The following is a 22,750-nucleotide window of genomic DNA, read 5'->3' as shown; positions in this document are numbered from 1 at the left end:
GCAGCTGGAGCGCAGACCTCCGCTGCAGCCCCTGTGTAACCAACCGTCCTCCTCCCCAAGTTCCATAGCCTCCTCACGCAGACGCCCAAGAATGCAGTGGGGGGAGGCCTCCGGCCACCCAGCCACTCCACCCCAGAGGATTGCCCAAGCAACAGAAGGCTGGCATTCAATAAGTTTTAAACTTTTAAAGTGCTGTGTGGCCTTGTCCTGTCCTTCCCTCCTCCACTACTCCTCCCAGTGCTTCTCTCCTCCACCACCCCTCCCAGGCTACCTTGGCAGTTATCCCCCTATTTGTATGATGAATTAATAAAGAATGCATGAATGTGAAGCAACAATGATTTTATTGCCTTTGCAAGTGGTGATCGAAGGGAAGAGGGGAGGGTGGTTAGCTTACAGGGAAGTAGTGTGAACCAAGGGGCAGAGGGTTTCATCAAGGAGAAACAAACAGAACTTTCACACCGTAGCCTGGCTTTGAAACTGGTTTTCAAAGCCTCTCTGAGGCGCACAGTGCCCTCCTGTGCTCTTCTAACCGCCCTGGTGTCTGGCTGAGCATAACCAGCGGCTAGGCGATTTGCCTCAATCTCCCACCCCGCCATAAACGTCTCCCCCTTATTCTCACAGATATTGTGGAGTGCACAGCAAGCAGTAATAACATTAGGAATATTGGTTTCACTGAGGTCTAACCAACCGAGTCAGTAAACTGCGCCAGCGCGCTTTTAAATGTCCAAATGCACATTCTACCACCATTCTGCACTTGCTCAGCCTATAGTTGTACAGCTCCTGACTACTGTCCAGGCTGCCTGTGTATGGCTTCATGAGCCATGGCATTAAGGGGTAGGCTGGGTCCCCAAGGATAACTATAGGCATTTCAACATCCCCAACGGTTATTTTCTGGTCTGGGAATAAAGTCCCTTCCTGCAGCTTTTGAAACAGACCAGAGTTCCTGAAGATGCGAGCGTCATGTACCTTTCCCGGCCATCCCACGTTGATGTTGGTGAAACGTCCCTTGTGATCCCCCAGTGCTTGCAGCACTATTGAAAAGTACCCCTTGCAGTTTATGTACTCGCCGGCTTGGTGCTCCGGTGCCAAGGTAGATGGAACCCATATCCCTATCGCTCCACCACAGTTAGGGAATCCCATTGCAGTAAAGCTATCCACTATGACCTGCACATTTCCCAGGGTCACTACCCTTGATATCAGCAGATCTTTGACTACGTTGGCTACTTGCATCACAGTAGATTTGCCCACTCCAAATTGATTCCCAACTGACCGGTAGCTGTCTGGCGTTGCAAGATTCCACAGGGCTATTGCCACTCGCTTCTCAACTGTGAGGGCTGCTCTCATCTTGATATTCATGCACTTCAGGGCAGGGGAAAGCAAGTCACAAAGTTCCATGAAAGTGCCCTTACACATGCGAAAGTTTTGCAGCCGCAGTCCCAGACCTGCAACACTATGTGATCCTACCAGTCTGTGCTCGTTTCCCAGGCCCAGAATTGGTTTTCCACAGCATGAACCTGCCCCATTAGCACCATGATGCCCACATTGCCAGGGCCCGTGTTTTGAGAGAAGTCTGTGTCCATGTCGTCATCACTCTTGTCACCGCGCTGACGTCGCCTACTCACCCGGTTTCGCTTTGAAAGGTTCTCGTGCTGCATATACTGCTGGATAACGTGCGTGGTGTTTAACGTGCTCCTAATTGCCAAAGCAATCTGAGCGGGCTCCATGCTTGCCATGGTATGGCGTCTGCACAGAAAAAAGGCGTGGAACGATTGTCTGCAATTGCTCTGATGGAGGGAGGGGTGACTGACGACATGGCTTACAGGGTTGGCTTACAGGGAATTAAAATCAACAAAGGGGGTGGCTTTACATCAAGGAGAAACAAGAACAACTGTCACACAGAATGACCCCCTCAAAGATTGAACTCAAAATCCTGGGTTTAGCAGGTCAATGCTCAACCCATTAAGCTATCCCTCCCTCTGGTATTTCAGGCAGGACTTCAGGGAGGGAGGGAGGGGGGAGCAAATGAATACAAAACAAATCTGGTCTATTTCTTGTTTTGATCCACTCCATCTATCTTTTACATCCTTGGCTGGCAGCAGACGGTGCAAAAGCACTACAAGCCATCCACATTTCCTGGCTGCTCGGCAGAAGATGGTGCAATAGGACTGCTAGCCCTCCACATCTCCTGCCTGCCCAGGAGAAGATGGTGCAATAGGACTGCTAGCCCTTCACATCTCCTGCCTGCTCACCATAAGATGGTACAATAGGACTGCCTGCAGGACTAAAGAGAATGACCGGTCGAGTCACTCCTAATTTAGTCCCTGCACCCATATCTGCCCAGGTGCTCCTGACTGACCTTACCGAGGCGGCCAGGAGCACCTCGACATAATGAGGATAGTTTTCAGGACTATTGTACCATCTGCTGCCACAAGGCAATGGGTTGCTACTGCTGTGTAGCAATGCAGTACCGCGTCTGCCAGCATCCAGGAGACATACGGTGACAGTGAGCTGAGCGGGCTCCATGCTTGCCATGGTATGGTGTCTGCACAGGTAACTCAGGAAAAAAGGTGCAAAATGATTGTCTGCCATTGCTTTCACAGAGGGAGGGAGGGAAGGAAGGAGGGAGGGCCTGATGACATGTACCCAGAACCACCCGCGACAATGTTTTTTGCCCCATCAGGCATTGGGATCTCAACCCAGAACTCCAATGGGCAGCGGAGACTGCAGGAACTGTGGGATAGCTACCCAATGTTTCTCTGCAGTCTGGACCTTGACTGTACCTTGACCAAGAAATTTGGATCTTGAGAAAAAATAATTGATTATGTTTGCCCCAGTGCAATCCACAAACCAGATGAAGATAGGCATTCTTCCACCTGCATTTCTGTCCTGTAGGCATGCTCAGAGCACATCTAACTCCTCACAAAACAGCAACCTCTGAACTATAGGATATTCTCATGTAGGTCTCCCTCAGCCTCTCTGTTGAAGCCATTCCACTTTAATTAAATTATTAAATATTAATTGCACCAGAGAGAATCACTCCATAGTCCAGTGGTGAGGGCACTCAGCTTCTTGCCAGGCAGAGGGGGAAATTGAACTGTTGGGGTAAGTATCAATGAGGCAATGCAAGTACCAATTAATGCAACCTAACTCTGTGGGGCAGGACTACCCACCCCTAGAGCTAAGAGTACTTGCATCTTTTGGCCAGTTCAATTCTTCGCTTTTCTGCCACTAATGCAGCCACCACATACAGGGGGACTACCTGGCTACATTTGAAGAGGAGTTATTTGGTTGCCCAAGTAATGCATTCTGAATCTGTACAGAATGCTTTGTCAAATATTTGTATATTGTGATACTGTACAACTGAAACATTATAAAGGTGCTGGCCCTTTAAAAATAAGCTGTCCCCTATTTGTCATGCAGTAGTTGGTTTCCTTTAAACACAGGCGGTCCCTAAGGTAACGTAATAATTTTTAAAGTGATTATGAGTGTTACCTGTCTACCACCCCTTATTCCACATAACATAAAACAGGTGATTAAAGAGCATTTTGCACAATTAACTTTAACAGCAGTCCTAGACAAATCCAAATTAGGGTAAGTGCATTCTGTTTACCTAAATTCCACTGCATTCTCAATTCAGTATAGTGTTCTGAACTTCTACCTTAAACTGGCATGTTCCACCCAAAGCTGGCTGCAATTCCACGGTAGCCAAAGTGATTTTTGTATGTGTTATCTGTAAAGCGTTTTGGGATCTTTGAAGGGGGAAAAAAAGATATTACAAATATGATTTCTCCAGTATAAAGGTTTTTGGGAAAAATGCATAAAAGACTATTTAAATATGTAGAGTGGACTGCTCATTGATTTTTCATTAAATTTTTTCCATCTCTTCAATTATTTGCTTATCACATGGCATACATCCCTGAGCAAAGCACTCAATAGATATAGCTGTGTTTTCATAGAGATTGAGCCAGTAGAAAACTGTAGGAAAATCAGAAAAAAAACCGCAGACAATTTTCCTGATGTTTTGCAGGGACTTTGTTTTATAGTGTTACAGCAGATGGGGACAATCACTCACAAATGTCACACTGCTAATCATACCAGAAGATCCACAAATTGACAAACTTAATTGCAATAATCAGTAACATCTAACAGGAGCACCATGTGAAGGTTTTCATCTTAGGTTCAGAAGAAGCTCTTTCTAAACATCCAAGAAAGCCCCCCCACTTCACCACTCTCATCCCCATATACTATACAAGAAATAAACAACGCACCTATGGCCACTAAAAGTGGTAAAGTTTCTGGAAAGGATGACCTAATTATTGCTATACATTCAATGGGAAAGATCCCCAAAAGCTGGTATGAGGTGATAAGTCATTACACTCTTCAAATGATAATGCCAGCTATTGCCCAATATCATCTCTTTCACTGGCTGGTCTCAGCCCTATTTTTGAGGTCATCCTGCTGAAGAGCTGGTTTCAGACCAGGCCATAGTTGCTGTGACCAGGTTTTCACCATTACTATTCATATTGAGACTGGCTTCCAGGGGAATCTAAAAATCACAACAGCACTGATATATTTATTTGCCACTTACAATATGGTAAGGAGATATGGGCCACTGCTCAAGGCATTTATGGCCATCAAGTGTCGTAGCACTATGCAACTTCTGGCCACAATGTGGAGCAACAGAATATACTGCATTCTTCTGAATAGGCAGATCAGCAAAAAACACACTCTCAGGGACAGTCTACATCAAGGATGCAGGCTGACTCCTTTACTGTTCAACATCAACTTTAATAACTTACCAGACACAATTTTGCATAAGTTTGTTTATGCAAACAACATCGCTCATGCGGTACGAGGCAAAGGTCTCATCACCCTCTCCACTGACCTCAACATAATGGCATAATATTTTAATACTGGAAGCTCCATCCCAACAGCCTTTCACCTAAACAACAAAGCCATCAACAAACACTTAATGTCACCTTTCACAGTCAGCTGGTCTGAAATGAGCCCTATCCAAAGAACTTGGACAGAAGAGCTTGACTTTTAAAGCCCACCTGGAAAAGATATGTGAAAAGGTAAAAGCAAGAACAAGCCTTGTTTGAAAACTCATGGGCACAACATGGGGTGCTGATGTGCACACACTTCAAACAGGTTTCAGAGTAGCAGCCGTGTTAGTCTGTATTCGCAAAAAGAAAAGGAGTACTTGTGGCATCTTAGAGACTAACAAATTTATTAGAGCATAAGCTTTCGTGAGCTACAGCTCACTTCGATGAAGTGAGCTGTAGCTCACGAAAGCTTATGCTCTAATAAATTTGTTAGTCTCTAAGATGCCACAAGTACTCCTTTTCTTTTTACACTTCAAACAGCAACTCTAGCTTTGGCAGACTCCACTGCTGAATACTGCACACCAGTCTGGGTGGGCAGCTCATGTGCCAAATCTCTAGATGCACAGCCTAATGCCACAATGAGAATCGTAACTGGAACATTAAAAATCAACGTTTGCCCAAGGTTGCCCACTCTGGCACATGTACCCCCACCCAAAATCCAGAGAGACATATGCAGTTTGTGAGTACAGTTGAACCATGGCCAACCTTAACTTGCCAGTTCATGACAAACTCCAGAACATTCCAAAGACACATGAAATCTCAAACCTTTCTGGGATTGGGCTAAAACTATTAACTATTCAGGGGACAACATCATAGGGCCTAAACACATCAGCCACACTATCAGAGGCTCGTTCACCTGAACATCTACCAATGTGATAGATGCCATCATATGCCAGCAATGCCCCTCTGCCATGCACATTGGCCAAACTGGACACAAATCAGACGTCAAGAATTATAACATTCAAAAACCAGTCGGAGAACACTTCAGTCTCTTTGGTCACTTGATTACAGACCTAAAAGTGGCAATTCTTCAACAAAAAACTTCAGAAACAGACTCCAATGAAAGACTGCTGAATTGGAATTAATTTGCAAACTGGATACAATTAACTTAGGCTTGAATAAAGACTGGGAGTGGATAGGACATTACACAAACTAAAACTATTTCCCCATGTTTATTTCCTCCCTTCTCCTCCCCCCTCCCCCCACTGTTACTCAGACTTGCTTGTCAACTGCTGGAAATGGCCCATCTTGATTATCACTACAAAAGGTTTTTTCCCCCCTGCTCTCCTGCTGGTAATAGCTCACTTACCTGATCACTCTCATTATAGTGTGTATGGTAATACCCATTGTTCCATGTTCTTTGTGTATACAAATCTCCCCACTGTATTTTCCACTGAATGCATCCGCTGAAGTGAGCTGTAGCTCACGAAAGCTTATGCTCAAATAAATTTGTTAATTTCTAAGGTGCCACAAGTCCTCCTCTTCTTTTTGTGGATGCAGACTAACACGGCTGCTACTCTAAAACTTATTAAAATGTCCTCATTCAATCCTGAGGCAGAATGGAAAGAATTCTGGGATAATTCTGGGGTTGTTTGTTCCAAAACACACCTGATTGCCAACCCCACAAAAGAATTTCTAGGCTACAATTCTTTCTGAAAACAGTGGTCTGCACTGAACCATTTAACAGTGTATGGCAGATGCTGCCATCTCTTACAACTTTGGAAGATCAGAGACAATGCACAATGTGACTGCTGTAGATTACTCCTGGGGGAATTCTGTGCAAAAAAAATTAAAAGTGTTGTGCTCAATATTTTAAAATTCTGCAAATTTTATTTCTCAAAATAATACAATATAATCATGCCAATTTCAATTATTTTGGTAATTTATTTCAAAATACCTGTTTCAGATTGCTGACAATACAGACCATAAAAAAAGATTCAGGAAACTTTTTTTGACAAACAGATTCCTTACTAGGCATATTAATACAGAACTTTGAGTAATTCATTTACACTACGAAACAGAAACGTATTTCTTACACCCCTAAGAAGCAGTGCAAAGGCTTTGGGGAGTCACTGGTAAGCGAGTTGTAGCTCAAGAAAGCTTATGCTCAAATAAATTTGTTAGTCTCTAAGGTGCCACAAGTACTTCTTTTCTTTTTGTGAATACAGACTAACACAGCTGCTACTCTGAAAAGGGGTAATGGAGGAGCTGAGGGAGATGGAAGGAGCCTGGGAGTGAATCTGGAGGGTTGTTGGGTGTGGTTAGAAGTATGAAATAGTTTCTTGGGGGTGGAGGGGGATTGTTAGGGAGCCTCCCCCATGCAGAACCTGGCTGACCCCGAATCTCCCCCATTCAATCAGGCACATCTGTCCCTGTCCCCATGTGTCTCTGCACTCTCCACCCCCATGTGACCCTGGAGTCCCCCTCCCATTCAGCCCCGGCTCAATACTGTCATCCCACTAGCTCCTGAGCCCGTGCCCCAGGTCTGTGATGCCCCCAGCAGCCCCATGTGCTCCACTCTGCCTCCTACCCTGGCTCCAGGGGCAGGCTGCTATGATGAAGATAGCTGGCTGCTAGCCATTGCTATTGGACAGTTGGCTGTTCTGGCACCACAGCGGCCTCTGATGGGTGAAAGGCAGAACTGCAGTACTTCCTGTGCAGAATGTATTTTATGTGAGGGAAAAATTCTGCTCCAGAAATGAATTGTGTGTGCGCGCAATGGTGCAGAATTCTCCAAGTAGTAAACACCAGTCACAATTGTATGGACCACACTGTAAAGCAGTGTCTGCTTTGATTGCTTGCCAGTAGCATCTCAAACTTACATCAAGCCACTGGCTCTCTAATCTGGACTTATTTGAATGTTGCTTTTTTCACCTCTCTTGCCATATGAAAGAAGTCACTGACATTTTGGATCACAGTTATATCTATCTATATCAATCACACCACTGTAATGCTATTTGTTTAAGATTTCAGAAGCAGGTACTTTCAAGCAAAAATCAACTCACCAGCTAGATGCCATTCTAAATATCATTAACAAAAATTAACAAAGAAGCTTGATGATAGAACACAAGCCCAAAGTTTTTGCAAGGAGTCTTCTATACTTTTTTTTCCTTAAACCACACAACTGACAGCACTTACCTTATAGAATCATAGAAATGTAGGGCTGGAAGGTACCTTGATAAGTCATCAAGTCCAGCCCCCTGTGCATGGCAGGATCAAGTAAACCTAGTCCATCCCTGGCAGATGTTTGTCCAACCTGTTTTTAAAAACCTCCAGTGATGGGAATTCCACAACCTTCCTTGGAAGCCTGTTCCACAGCTTTAGAATGTTTTTCCTAATATGTAACCTAGATCTCCCTTGCTGCAGATTAAGACCATTATGTCTTATCCTACCTTGTAGGAACATGGAGAACAATTGACCACTGTCCTCTTTATAATAGTCATTAACATATTTGAAGATTTAGCAGGTCCACCCCTACCCCCCTGACAAGTTGTCTTAAGACTAAACATGCCCAGTTTTTTTAATCTTTCCTCATAAGTCAAGTTTCCTAAATCTTTTATCATGTTTGTTGCTCTCCCCTGGACTCTCTCAAATTTGTCCACATCTTTCCTAAAGTGTAGCACCCAGAACTGGACACAGTACTCCAGCTGAGGCCTCCTGAGTGCAAAGTAGAGTGGGACAATTACCTCGTGTCTTATACGACACTCTTGTTAATACGCTCCAGAATATTAGCCTTTTTCATGGTTGCATCACATTGTTGACTCATTCAATTTGTGATCCACTAGAACCCCCAAATCTTTTTCAGCAATACTACCTCCTAGTCAGTTATTCCCCATTTTGTAATTCTGCATCTGATTTTTTCTTTCCAAGTAAAGTACTTTGCACTAGTCTTTACTGAATTTCATCTTGTTAATTTAAGACCAATTCTCCAATTTGTCAAGGTCATTTTGAATTCTGATCCTGTCCTCCTAAGTGCTTGCAACCCCTCCCAGCTTGGTGTCATCTGCAAACTTTATAAGCACACTCTCCACTCCATTATCCAAGTCATTAACGAAAATATTAATACCAGACCCAGGACTCACCCCCTGTGCAACCCCATTAGATACATTTTCCAAGTTTGACAGCAAAGCATTAACTACTCTTTGAGTATGATTTTCAACCAGTAGTACACATACCTTATAGTAATTTAACCCAGATCACATTTCCCTACTTTGCTTATGAGAATGTCATGTGGCACTGTGTCAAAAGCCTTACTAAAAATCAATCTATTACTTCCCCTCCATCCACTACAACAGTAACCCTGTCAATGAAGAAAGTTAGATTGGTTTGCCAAGATTTATTCTTGAGAAATTCATGGCTAGCTATTCCTTGTAAATCTATTATCCTCCAGGTGCATCAAAACCATTAATTTACCTGAAACGAGAGAGTTAGGGTTTCTTGAAAGAGAACCTCAACATTCATGTTACATTTTTATTTGGTAATTATTCTTTTATTTCAGGAGTTCTTAAACTTTTCTACAGCATGGAGAACTTTCTCATATAGAGACTGTCTGTAGGATCAACTCTTGTGATTTATGACTGTGTGGACTACCTTCCTTTCCTTCCCATTTGCAATCATATGCGGCAATCACAATTGTTTACATGGAATCATAGAAAATGATTTAATTCATTTTTAGCTTGTAATGAATTTTAGCAATTGGAAAAAAGGTAGGGTACTTATTTCATTCACCAAGACTCCATGGATCATTGAGGGAACTTCTGAACTTTTATTATTCAATTTACAAAACTGATTAACTGGACAATCTCTAAGCACACAAACTTTAATAAAAACCACATGAATATCTTACTAAACAGATTTCCATCCTGAAATAGGTTAACATCTTTTATGCCAGGGATGGGCAAACTTTTTGGCCTGAAGGCCGCATCTGGGTATGGAAATTGTATGGCGGGCTATGAATGCCTGGTGGGGGAGGGGGACTCTATGGGGTGTAGCATGTGGGGGCTCTATAAGAGATGTTACTGAGGTGGGGGGAACTCATGGGTGAAGTCATGCCTGTGCAGCGTGGCTCTGTGTGCCAGAAGATGGTGCTCATCAAGGGAATTATGAGTCGGGGGCTGAGGAGTGCTGGGTGGGCAGAGCGGGGCAAGCCCCCGACCCCGCTCCCTAGTGGGAGCTTGAGGTCCAGATAAAAACATCTGACAGGCCACCGTAGTTTGCCCACCCCTGCTGTATGCAGTCCAATTCCCCTGTGTGAATATATGAGCTTTACAACAAGACTGAACCGTAATGGGGAAAAGGAATTCCAATGTCAAGGACCCTCCACTAATAATGTTCTAGTATCCAGAGCGCAGACGTTCAAACCTTCCAGCTATCTCAATTCCTGCAACACCATTAAATGGGGAAGAAAGACAATCAGTCTCTCAGGTAGCGAGGATGTGGATCATTTAGGAAATTATAACAACTACTCACTAGCACCCAGTAAGAAGGACGACAGGGCAGAGAAGACTCCTAATCTCCTTCCAATGTAGGCAGTGATAAAGTACAAGGAATAAACCGCAAGCAAAGTCTAACCTGCAATGAAGGGGAACACAAAAATAAGCTTTGCAGCTGGAATCCATTTGAGTATCTGGTCACTTCCAAATTCAGTCATGCTAAAGGGATCTAGTTATGCGTTTGGTCTGACACAGATATGGTAAAGCAGCATTGTCTTGCAGTGCAGCTGGGACCAAATGGGGTACATCTACATAGCAAAAAAACCCAAAACTCTACAGCAGGAAGTCTCACAGCCCGGATCTACAAACTTGGGTTCACACTAGAGTGCTACAAATAGCCTGTGTAAACATTCAGGCCGGGGAAAGGTGTAGGGGCTCTGAGACACTGCCGTGGGCTTTTTTTTTGTTTGTTTGTTTGCACTGTGTAGACATACCCATGGAGTCTGCCACCACAGTAGAATTTGAAATGTATTAATATTTATGTTATCAAAATTAAACTTTGATATTAGCCACCAATTAAAAGGGATTAGAGAAATTACTTTCCTGCTTGTCTAGAGCAGAGGTTCCCAAACTTTTCTTATTTCATATCCCCTTCCAGATCTACCAGCTGCTGTGTACTCCAGCCCTTCTCATTACTGATACTTTGTGAACTTAACAGTACCTGTATTTAGCAATCCATCCACATTTCACTGTTATATACAGATACAGTTATAGTGCAACATAGAAAACCAAAAAAACCCTCCTAAGTTCTGAGCTCAATTAGACTGGATAGTTGCTGGGCAATGGAACTGGTGATTGGAGGTGAAGGCTTGGTACATCAGTGTCTGTGTACTTGCGTTCTCATTGGTACATCTTAAATAAACGACCATATTTTATAAAACAAATTCCTAGAGTTTTAAAGCCGATTAGGAAAATGCAATAAAATAAATAAAATTCACCCTTACACAATTTCTCCCACATACCCCTCACAGTTTGGGAACCCCTGGTCTAGAAGAAACATTCCACAAGATAAGTTAGACATAGCAGAAGTATACCTATTTACATACTTTTTATACTGGAAAAGGCTATATAGTAAGTACACTGTCAAAGGTATAAATGTTGTTTAAGGAGCTTTAGCTTCATAGTTTTACCCTCATTTCTTTTTACGGAGATATAGCAACTCTGACCATCAAGATATCAGTTGTTCTCAGAAAGCCTAAGAACATTATGCACCTGGCTTAACATTTGAGTAGACAGACAGTCCCTTTCACACTTAGAGCATCTGTGACTGGTTCTACTGAAAGCTTACTCCAACTCTCCTTTGTTGGAAGGGAAAGTATAACAGGCTTTTATCAAGAGAGGAAGAGGCATTTCTACAACTCTTTCAGGCTCTTTCTGTATTCTCTAGCATGTATCCCAGTTAATATTTATAACAGCTCCAGTAAAATGAGAGCTAGCTGTTATGGTAAAAACCAACCTAAAAAACAGTAAAGACGTAGAATAGAACCAAATCGGAACTGGACAGCATGAACTGGATAGTCTGTGAATGTGAAATCCTATTCTGCTCATAGATCATATAGTAAAAAAGAACAGAGAATGTAACACATTGGCAAACTGCAACTCATTATTTGAGTGCTACCTAAAGCACATGGTTGCATTTCTCTTACCGTATACTATGTACAGCTGGTGTATATGGCGTGGTCTTTCCTTTTATTACTTAGACTATACAGTTTTGTTAAATGTATAGTAACAATGAGCAGTAATAGTTGACTAGAAGTAATTCATCCCTGCACTTTTCTAGCTCAAGTGACATCAAAAGATAATACACCAGGTAGTTTGACTCCTACTTCTCTCAACACCAAATGCCTTTAAAAAAAAAAAAAAAAAAAAAAAAGTAAGGATTTCAAATAAAATATTAAGCTAGAATCTTCCTCTGGCCCTCCTCAGACACACAATCTCTGTAGAGGCACCTCCTTGAGGCAGGAATCTTCTGTATAATGTCACTGCTCACATATGACTGTACAATATTACAATACACAAACATGGCTCAGGAAAGTTTACAAAACACTGACTTTGCTCCACTAAAATTACTGATGCAGACTGTAACTGAATGGAATACTAAGGGAAGACTAGGTTCAAGTTGACTTGGAGCACTTTATCTAGTTAAGTGTCATAATGGAAACAAATTCTTGTCTGATTTTAACCTCTTAAAATGGTACATTTACAATAACTGAATTTTAAAAGTAAGAACATGTGATTGTAGAACCACAGGAATTGTTAAGGGGACTCAGGGTCAGATATACCACTTAAAATATTAATTCACCATTAAATAGATTTAAACTAGGGTTGTCAAGCGATTAACAGTGCAATTCGTTGCACGATTCATTGTGATTAATTTTTTTAAACAATTATAGATTACCATTTAAATATTTGACGTTTTCTACATTTTCAAATATATTGATTTCAATTATAACAGAATACAAAGTGTACAGTGCTTGCTTTATATTTATAAAAGGAGTACTTGTGGCACCTTAGAGACTAACAAATTTATTAGAGCATAAGCTTTCGTGAGCTACAGCTCACTTCATCGGATGCATTAATTTGTTAGTCTCTAAGGTGCCACAAGTACTCCTTTTCTTTTTGCGAATACAGACTAACACGGCTGCTACTCTGAAACCTTTATATTTATGTTTCATTACAAATATTTTCACTGTAAAAAAAGTTTTTCAAATCACCTAAAACAAGTACTGTAGTGCAATCTCCTGATCATGAAAGTTGAACTTACAAAAGTAGAATTATGTACAAAAAAACCCCATGCATTCAAAAACAAAACATAAAACTTGAGAGACTACAAGTTCACTCAGTCCTATTTCTTGTTCAGCCAATCGCTCAGACAAACAAGTCTGTTTACATTTGCTGGAGATAACATTGCCTGCTTCTTCTTCACAATGTCACCTGAAAGTGAGAACGGGTTTACGTGGCACTGTTGTAGCTTGCATTGCAAGGTATTTACATGCCAGATGCACTAAAGATTAATATGTCCCTTCATGCTTCAACCACCATTCCAGAGGACATGCGTTCATGCTAATGATGGGTTCTGCTCAATAACAATCCAAAGCAGTGCAGACCAACACATGTTCATTTTCATCATCCGAGTCAGATGCTACCCGCAGGTTGATTCTCTTTTTTGGCGGTTCAGGTTTCTGTAGTTTCCACATCAGAGAGTGTTGCTCTTTTAAGACTTCTGAAAGCATGCTCCACACCTCATCCCTCAGATTTTGGAAGGCACTTCAGATTCTTAAACGTTGGGTTGAGTGCTGTAGCTGTCTTTAGAAATCTCACATTGGTACCTTCTTTGCATTGTCAAATCTGCAGCAAAAAAGTATTCTGAAAATGAAGATGTGCTGAGTCATCATCTGAGACTACTATAACATGAAATATATGGCAGAATACAGGTAAAATGGAGACAGACATAAAATTCTCCCACAAGGAGCTGAATCAGAAATTTAACTAATGCATTATTTTTTTAAAGGAGCGTCATCAGCATGGAAGTATGTGCTGCGGAATGGTGGCCAAAGCATGAAGGGGTAAACGAATGGTTAGCATATCGGTTAAATACCTTGCAATTCCGGCTACAAAAGTGCCAAGCAAAAGCCTGTTCTCACCTTCCGGTGACACTGTAAATAATAAATGGGCAGCATTATCTCCCATAAATGTAAACAAACTTGTTCATCTTAGTAATTGTCTGAATGAGAAGGAGGACTAAGTGGACTTGTAGGCTCTAAAGTTTTGCATTATATTTTTGTATAATGTTTATAATGTATTATGTAACAAAACAAATCTACATTTGTAAGTTGCACTTTCACAATACATTGTACTACAGTACTTAAAGGAGGTGAATTGAAAAACTCTTATTTTTACAGTGCAAATATTTGTAAAAAAATAATAGTGTCAACTTTGTATTTTGTAATTGAAACCAATATTTGAAAATGTAGAAAAAAATCCAAAAATATTTAATACATTTCAATTGGTATTCTATTAACAGTGCAATTATTTTTTTTTTAGTTAATCACGAGTTAACTGCGATTAATCCACAGCCCTAATTTAAATTTGCATGCATCTTTTAGTTTGGCTCTATTTGAGAAACGACTAAACAGAAGTGACACTTTCTTATTCAACAAATCTGCTCTGTGCGTATTCAGTTCCTAACTTGGCAAAGTAAGCTTTTGCTCTTATCTCTGCAGCCAACAAAATTCAGCTGGCAAGTCTTTTGCAGAGCCCATTACAACGTTAGTAGTTTTTTCCACTGTAAAAATCTAGGAAGTTAAAATATTAGTTCTCCCTATTCTAATCGAAGCACTCATTGTATGTTAGACCATGATATTGAGAGGAACTGTTAGTTTAGTACGTTTTCTTACAGAGGCCCAAAAACGTAGTCTGAAGCCACATGTGACAAAACAAACAAACAAACCTGTAGTGGAACCACCCCCTCCATGTACCATCCCAGAATACAATCTGGGGCCAGATATGACTCACACAACCTTGCAGTGGAGCTACCAGGTGTATGTACTTGTACTATAAGGGCAAGGTGACTAAATACAGCTTTTGTTTTGTGAACAGGCTATCCTATTAGCGTACGTTTGTATGTATTAGGGCTGTCAAGCAATTAACTACACAATAAAAAAAAAGTCACACTTAAATAATAGAATACCTTTTAAATATTTTTGGATGTCTACTACAAATATTTGCACTGTAAAAATAAAAAATTATTTTTCAGTTCATGTCATACAAGTACTGTGGTGCAATCTCTATCATGAAAGTTGCCTTCCAAATATAGAATTATGTACAAAAATAAAACGTAAAACTTTAGAGCCTACAAGTATACCCAGTCCTACTTCTTGGCCAGCCAATCACTCAACCAAGGTTAGTTACAATTTGCAGGAGATAATGCTGGCTGCCTATCTATTTACAACATAACTGGAAAGTGAGAACAGGCATTCACATACCACTGTTGTAGCTGACGTTGCAAGATATTTACGTGCCAGATGTGCTAAAGATTCGTATGTCCCTTCATGCTTCAGCCATGATTCCAGAAGACATGCTTCCATGCTGATGGGTTCTGCTTGATAACGATCCAAAGCAATACGGACTGATGCATGTTCATTTTCGGCATCTGAGTCAGATGCCGCCAGCAAAAGGTTGATTTTCTTTTTTGGTGGTTCAGGTTCTGTAGTTTCCACATCAGTGCGTTGCTCTTTTTAAGACTTCTGAAAGCATGCTCCACGCCTCATCCCTCAGATTTGGAAGGTACTTCAGATTCTTAAGTCTTGGGTCGAGTGCTGTAGCTATTTTTAGAAATCTCACAGTGGTACCTTCTTTGCGTTTTGTCAAAAGTGCTGTGAAAGTGTTCTTAAAATGAACATGTGCTGGGTCATCATCCGAGACTGCTATAACATGAAATATATGCAGAATGCAGGTAAAACAGAGCAGGAGATGTACAATTCTCCCTCCTCCCCCAAGAAGTACAATCACAAATTAGACACATTTTTTAACAAGCGTCATCAGCATGGAAGCACGTCCTCTGGAATGGTGCTGAAGCAGCATACGAATGTTTAGCATATCTGGCACGTAAATACCTTACAACGCCGGCTACAAAAGTGCCATGAGAACACCTGTTCTCACTTTCAGGTGACGTAAATAAGAAGCAGGCATCAGTATCTCCCATCAATGTAAACAAACTTGTCTGTCTTAGCAGTTGGCAGAATAGGAAGTAGGACTGAGTGGATTTGTAGGCTTTAAAGTTTTACACCGTTTTGTTTTCGAATGCAGTTATGTAACCAAAAAAAGTCTGCATTTGGAAATTACACTTTCATGATAAAGAGATTGCACTTCAGTACTTGTTTGAGGTGAATTGAAAAATACTATTTCTTTTATCATTTTCACGTATTTGTAATAAAAATAATAGAAAGTGAGCATGGTGCACTTTCTATTCTTTGTTGTAATTGAAATCAATATTGAAAATGTAGAAAAACATCCAAAAATATTTCAAATGCATTTCAATTGGTATTCTACTGTTATAAGTGTGATTATTTGCGTTTATTTTTTATCACAATTAAATTTTTTGAATTAATCATGCGAGTTAACCGCAATAAACTGACAGCCCTAATAGATTGCTTGACATATAATCACTTTCTCCTTCAGACATGTTGCCATGTCAAAGGGGGGAGAGGCCATAGAAAGCAGAAAAAAAAAAATATATTAAGAACAGTCCGAGTCAAACCGTATCCAGCTTTATTAAAGGTACTTTTCATAAACAATCATGGTAATTCAGGCAGGACATGGGCTACAATCTGCAACATTTTACAACAACTTCAAACTCCCCTCCCTCCCTGGACTATCAAAACGTAAAAGTTACTATATAAAACCAATGAAGAATCTTCATTTCATACTTGGACAAGGAAAAGTTTAGAGTGAGGGTGGACACTTTCACATTTAGCATGTTGTTTAACAACTTTTCACAAGCCTACCCTGACTTTTAGAGGAAAAAAAAAATTAAAACTGCAGAGTTTTTAATTTGAAGATCCACAATATAAGAGAGGAAATGTAGCTTCTTTTAGAGCCTGCACATCCCAATTTGGACACTGAAAGTTTGGATTGCCTGACAGTGACAATGCATCACAATTTGGGGTGATAAGTCCCAAAATGCCTTTTGCCATATTTGAAGGAGTGATAAGCTATATGCAAATGACTAAGGGAATGAGAAAACAGACGGCATTAAAAAACTGCAGTTTTAAAATTGGCAAGCAGGCATGTTGGGACCTTCAATGTTCACTCCAATGCATTTCACAAAGCTAAACTCATATGCAGCATCAGGGAATCCCTCCTTTCATGTCCAGGAAGAACCTTCTCCTAAAAACAAACAAAAAAAAAAAAAACAACACCCAAACCAACAAAAAAAACCAAACCAAAACCAAAACAAAAAAAAACCAAGGGGACTTTTTTTTTTTTGTTTTGTTTAAAATGGGTTCTGAGAAATAGAGTGACATTTTTGCCCGTTGCTCCCCAAAAAACACAACAACGAAGCATTCTGTGTGCTAACAACATAGCTTAAAAAAAAGTAAAACAAAATTCTGCATTGTTATAAAACTTGATAAAAAATAGTATTTCAAACTGTACAGTCACCAGAAGTACACAGTTATCAAAAAATTCACACATTTCACTTGGCATCACCAGCACCTTCAGCTTTCTGTGCCTGAAAGAAAAAGGAGAATTAGTCAGTGCACTGTGCAGATTTACACTCACTTCGCATAAAGCAATTCATAACAGAATCTGGGAGGAAACAAATTATAGCCCCCAACCATTGAGGATCTTAAAGATGTGCTTTGTTACAGTAATCAGATCACAATATTCATGAAGTGAAATGCAGAATTAGAGGAGCCTTAGAAGCAAACCTGAAGTTATTTTTCTATGCATCAATAGCATTAAAATAAAAGTGCATGACATAAGTGACCATTTAGAACTGCTGCTTTCAACTAGCACCAAACAAACAAACAAACAACTTTCATTTTAAACTACACATCAGTTGAGAATGGTAGGAACGAAACAGCCCAGAGCAAACTCTTAAATGCAAGTGTGCACATGGCTTATGCCATAAAACAAGTAGCCTAATCAAATCAACTATCAATACCTCTTTTTACAGCACAGGCCTAGACCTGCCTTTACCTAATAACATGGAAAACTTCCCAGTTCATTAGAGTAACTGACACTACTAGACTATACCTGGTCTGTTTTGGCATCTCCATTTTCTGCAGGGTTGTTTCCATCCTTGCCAGCATCAGCTTTCCCCTTCTTTCCCTTAGGTAATTTTTCACCCTTCTGCCAAGTGGTGGGAAGATATTAATATTGTTAGAAGTACAAGCAACTTCTCAATACCCAACTATGTACCTGCAAAAGCCCCAAACTGGCAAGATGGGGTAACAGTACACTATTTGGAATTTAGACTTAAGTGGGGGAATAGAGTGATACACAAGCATTTAGTTATCAGAGAACCAAACTTACAGCTTTATGAAAATACTTTCTTGAAGTACTTGATCAGATCTCACACAAATATTCTATGCAACGGAAGTGACATCAACCCTTCCAAAGAGATTTAAGTCAACACGCAATGTTTTTATTTAATGCACTGACAACTGAGCCATAATTACTTGTTACCACCAGGCCATGCCTCAAACTAAATAGATCACAAATATACTTTGCACAGGACATTCATGATATTTTACATTAATTCGCTTCCCATGGTATCAACTTACCTTTGGAGCTACCTTTTTAGGTTTAGGCTCTGGCTTCGGAGGAGCAGGTTTCTAGAAGTGAGAAAAACAACTGAAGTATAGAACCCACAAAGACATGAAATGACAAGCACTTTGAGCTCGTGTTTTTTTTTCCTGATGCCTTGCTTTTTCACAGTAGAATAAACTTGGGCTGGTTGCCCATATGGGTGGGTTTGTGTCTCAGCTACCCCACCATTCCTCTAGCTTGTAATAGAGCACAATGTTCACACCACGCAGTGAGCTGATAACCATCTCCCAAGTGACCTACTAATGAGCGTTCTAGAATAACACCTGATGTTACCTCCAGCAGATCTTCCATGTTAATATTAAAGACCAGTATTTAAAAAAAGAAGTGTTTATCATGCAACATATCTCATCCCAACAACAAAATACTCACAGCAGATAACCTTGCTGATCTCCGCTGTGGCTATCAAAAAAAGAAAATAAATTAATATAAACTATCAGAACAGTTGAAAAGTATAAATTATCTACTTTAAAAACCACAAAATAAGTTTAATTCAAGAGTTAACACTAGAACATTTGACCTGCTTTCTTCACACTACCATGAAGAACAGAATACATTGCTTAGATCAGCAGTTCTCAAACTTTGGTACTTTCACACAGCAAGCCTCTGAGGGCAACCCCCCCTCCTCCCTTATAAATTTAAATACTTCCTGCTTGAGGTGAAGTGGGGTTTGGGATGGAGGCTGACAGCTCGTGACCCCCCTTGCAATAACCTCACAACCCCAGTTTGAGAACCCCTAGCTTAGATGATGGACAATATGGGGATACAGCTATGAGCTAGGCTGACAAAGGACTTAGATTAAAAGACTTACAACTAAAGTCTTTCATAGATTCATAGATACTAAGGTCAGAAGGGACCATTCTGATCATCTAGTCCGACCTCCTGCACAGCGCAGGCCACAGAATCTCACCCACCCACTCCTACGAAAAACCTCACCTATGTCTGAGCTATCGAAGTCCTTAAATCATGGTTTAAAGACTTCAAGGAGCAGAGAAGCCGCCCTCAAGTGACCCGTGCCCCATGCTACAGAGGAAGGCGAAAAACCTCCAGGGCCTCTCAAATCTGCCCTGGAGGAAAATTCCTTCCCGACCCCAAATATGGCGATCAGCTAAACCCTGAGCATATGGGCAAGATTCACCAGCCAGATACTACAGAAAATTCTTTCCTGGGTAACTCAGATCCCACCCATCTAATATCCCATCTCAGGGGATTTGGCCTATTTACCCTGAATATTTAAAGATCAATTACTTACCAAAATCCCATTATCCCATCATACCATCTCCTCCATAAACTTATCAAGTAGAATCTTAAAGCCAGATAGATCTTTTGCCCCCACTGCTTCCCTTGGAAGGTTATTCCAAAACTTCACTCCTCTGATGGTTAAAAACCTTCGTCTGATTTCAAGTCTAAACTTCCTGGTGGCCAGTTTATACCCATTTGTTCTTGTGTCCACATTGGTGCTGAGCTGAAATAATTCCTCTCCCTCTCCTGTATTTATCCCTCTGATATATTTATAGAGAGCAATCATATCTCCCCTCAACCTTCTTTTAGTTAGGCTAAACAAGCCAAGCTCCTTAAGTCTCCTTTCATAAGACAAGTTTTCCATTCCTCGGATCATCCTAGTAGCCCTTCTCCGTACCTGCTCCAGTTTGAATTTATCCTTTTTAAACACGGGATGAATTCAAACTGGAGCAGATACAGAGAAGGGCTACTAGGATGATCCGAGGAATGGAAAACTTGTCTTTCAAAAGGTTAGTATAAATGAAGAATGATTTGCTCCTTACAATTCGCCAAGATGAAATCAAAACTGTAATCTTGAAATTTAAAGATTCATAAATCTTCTTACCTCATCCTTAACTTTGGCCTTATCGCCCTTAGAATCTCCTTCAGCCTACAATGAAAAGTACTAATTACACCAAGAAATTAACAGCACTCAACTAAAAGGGCTGAATGAAAGATAAAACTATCGGTCCCAAGACACTGTGCTAGGATGCAATTTTTGTATGTTTGTTTGGTTTAGGTAGTTAGATCAAGCAAATACATTAATTTGAACTCTCACTCCGAGGTGGAGGTGGAGAAGGTGGCCTGACCTATACCTTCTACCTCACCTGAGAGAGTCAAGTCCCAGGGGTGCCCCCATCCTCTCTCAAGCTTGTAGGTTACACAATAGTATTCCACCCAGCTATTGGATTGTTAGCCCCCTACACTGTGTGGGGGGGCTACATGCTATTTAAAATCAGTGTTGACACCGAGCATCCCTAGACTTGCTAAACGAAGCTGGAACAGCAGGAATTGCCATGCCGTAAGAGATCTGGGCACAGAGATGAGGGAGCCCCACGATGCACCTGGACTCCGTGGCAGCACATCTCCTGGACCCTGCAGAAAGGTGGTACCTCACTTGCCGCTGGGTGTAATGGGGGCCTCACGATTATAAAGCTGAGCTTAGAAGCACTCACTGACTCTCTCCCCCCACTCTACCCGCCAGAGTTGAAGGAAAGGGATATATACGGTTAGGAGGCTCGTCCCCCCCGGGAGATGGCGAACGGTCTCCCCCGAGCTCAGCGGCTGGGCTACCCTAAGGAGACCCTGCTCCCGTTGAAGGGCCCAGCCAGAGCCCTGGTTTTGGCGGCAACTCGGCCCCAGACCCAGAGCGCGGCCGCTTCCCGCCCTTTCCCGCGCGCTCTCGCCTACTTGAGGGAGGGGGCGAGCCCGCACACCCTCCTCCCCCCGCGCGCTCCCTAGCTCCCCGCGGGCACGTGCATCTAGCCGCCCTCCCGCCAAAACCAACTGGATCGAGCCGGCTCCCCTCGGCCGCCCATCAATCCGACCAGGCCCAGCCGCCACCCTCTTCATTCGCGCCCGCCCCCGTCCCCCGACTCAGGCTGCTTCGCCCAAGGCCATTAACCGCGCGCGACGGGTAACGGTCACGAAAGTGACTCGCGCTGCCCCGCCCCTCCCCCGCGACCGTTGGGGCCTCTCCCGCGCGCCGCCTCACAACCGTTACCGCCCCAAAGGGGGGGAGGGGAGAAAGAGGGATTGGTCCCGCCCCCCTCAGCAACGGGGGGAGGAGGGGGGAACGCTTTGGGCCTTAGCCCCGCAAACGGGTAGGGGGGCGAAGTGGCTGCCCTTCGGCCGCGCCACGTACCTTTCTCTTGGGCATGTCTCCGGGCGGTGCGTGAGGAACGCGGCTGGGCGGAGTGAGAGGGTCTCGCTAGGTCCGGGCCGGGCGGTGTGGGCAGGGGAGTCTCGCCTAGATCGGACGGAATGGCGAGCGTTGGCGGTAGGTTCCCTGGTCTCTCTCCCGACCCCACTAATTTGAATCGGGTGTTTATAAAGTTTTATATAGAGCCGGACGCGGCCCAACCGGTTCCAGCCGGATCCCCACCGCCCCGCCCGCCCATTGGCCAGCACGGGTCACGTGGGGGAAGGGCCCAACTGGGCGGGGCGAGGAGAAGGGAGGAGGTGGCGCGCGCAGCTCTGCCCTCTTCTCCCGTCGCCGCCGTGCCAACGCTCGCGCTGCGCCCGCCTCGCGCCTCCGGGCAAACCTGCCGCTGCAGCCCCCCCCCTTCTCCCCGCCGAGCAAGCCGGGGCCGGGCTGTTCACCAGCCGCACGGCAGCGGGGGGCTGCAAAGCCTCCTTTCTGCCCCAATGGCGGGCAGCGCGTAGCTAATACCTGTCAAATATCCGGGGGAGGAGGAGAGAGAGGGAAGCTTCCCTATTCCGGCCCTCCAAATCAATGGGGGGGGGGTGCTGTACGCCATTACACTGAGGGGCGGCGCTGTGCATCGCCCTACGCCGGTGCAAGGGGGCTGGGCGAAGCCCTCCCGCGGGGCACTCGGGCTAAGCTGGAGCTCCACCTCAGGCGATCGCACACGAGGGGAAAGGCGAGGCCGCTGCGAACCGCCCCGGGCCCAGCCCGGGGGCTGCGGGCGTCCCTCCCCCCGCTGAGGGCGCAGAGCGGGCCCTGCAACAGCTGCTCGGCTGAAGGGGGGGGGGCGGGCGGAGCGCGGCCACTGGGCCCCGCGGCCTCCCTCCGCCTAG

The 22,750-nt window shown here is 43.0% G+C and overlaps 1 protein-coding gene and 1 long non-coding RNA gene across 2 annotated transcripts; both read right to left on the bottom strand.

Moving 5' to 3' along the window:
• Window positions 1–9,628: 9,628 nt before the first annotated feature.
• Window positions 9,629–12,849, bottom strand: LOC119845387. The gene is made up of 2 exons (XR_005289581.1): window positions 12,025–12,849; window positions 9,629–10,457 (listed from the first exon to the last, which is right to left on the bottom strand). It is a non-coding gene; the product is annotated as an uncharacterized LOC119845387 (long non-coding RNA).
• Window positions 12,850–16,625: 3,776 nt separating this feature from the next.
• On the bottom strand, window positions 16,626–22,135 carry HMGN2 (high mobility group nucleosomal binding domain 2). The gene is made up of 6 exons (XM_038378006.2): window positions 21,855–22,135; window positions 20,556–20,600; window positions 19,082–19,111; window positions 18,667–18,717; window positions 18,137–18,232; window positions 16,626–17,609 (listed from the first exon to the last, which is right to left on the bottom strand). Exons 1-6 carry the CDS (start codon window positions 21,867–21,869, stop codon window positions 17,574–17,576), a joined length of 273 nt encoding a protein of 90 aa, XP_038233934.1. The 5' UTR covers window positions 21,870–22,135; the 3' UTR covers window positions 16,626–17,573.
• Window positions 22,136–22,750: the final 615 nt, after the last annotated feature.

Source organism: Dermochelys coriacea, chromosome 19 (assembly GCF_009764565.3).
Source record: "Dermochelys coriacea isolate rDerCor1 chromosome 19, rDerCor1.pri.v4, whole genome shotgun sequence".
Taxonomy (NCBI): Eukaryota; Metazoa; Chordata; order Testudines; family Dermochelyidae; genus Dermochelys; species Dermochelys coriacea.
This window is presented reverse-complemented; position numbering and strand designations above follow the sequence as displayed.

What these genes read in the sequence shown, in the direction of transcription:
- HMGN2 (XM_038378006.2), bottom strand. An exon ending in AGGCCAAAGTTAAGGATGAG is followed by an intron (nt 19,112 to 20,555) that starts GTAAGAAGATTT and finishes TTTTTTTGATAG; the next exon opens with CCACAGCGGAGATCAGCAAG. An exon ending in GATCAGCAAGGTTATCTGCT is followed by an intron (nt 18,718 to 19,081) that starts GTGAGTATTTTG and finishes TCTCACTTCTAG; the next exon opens with AAACCTGCTCCTCCGAAGCC.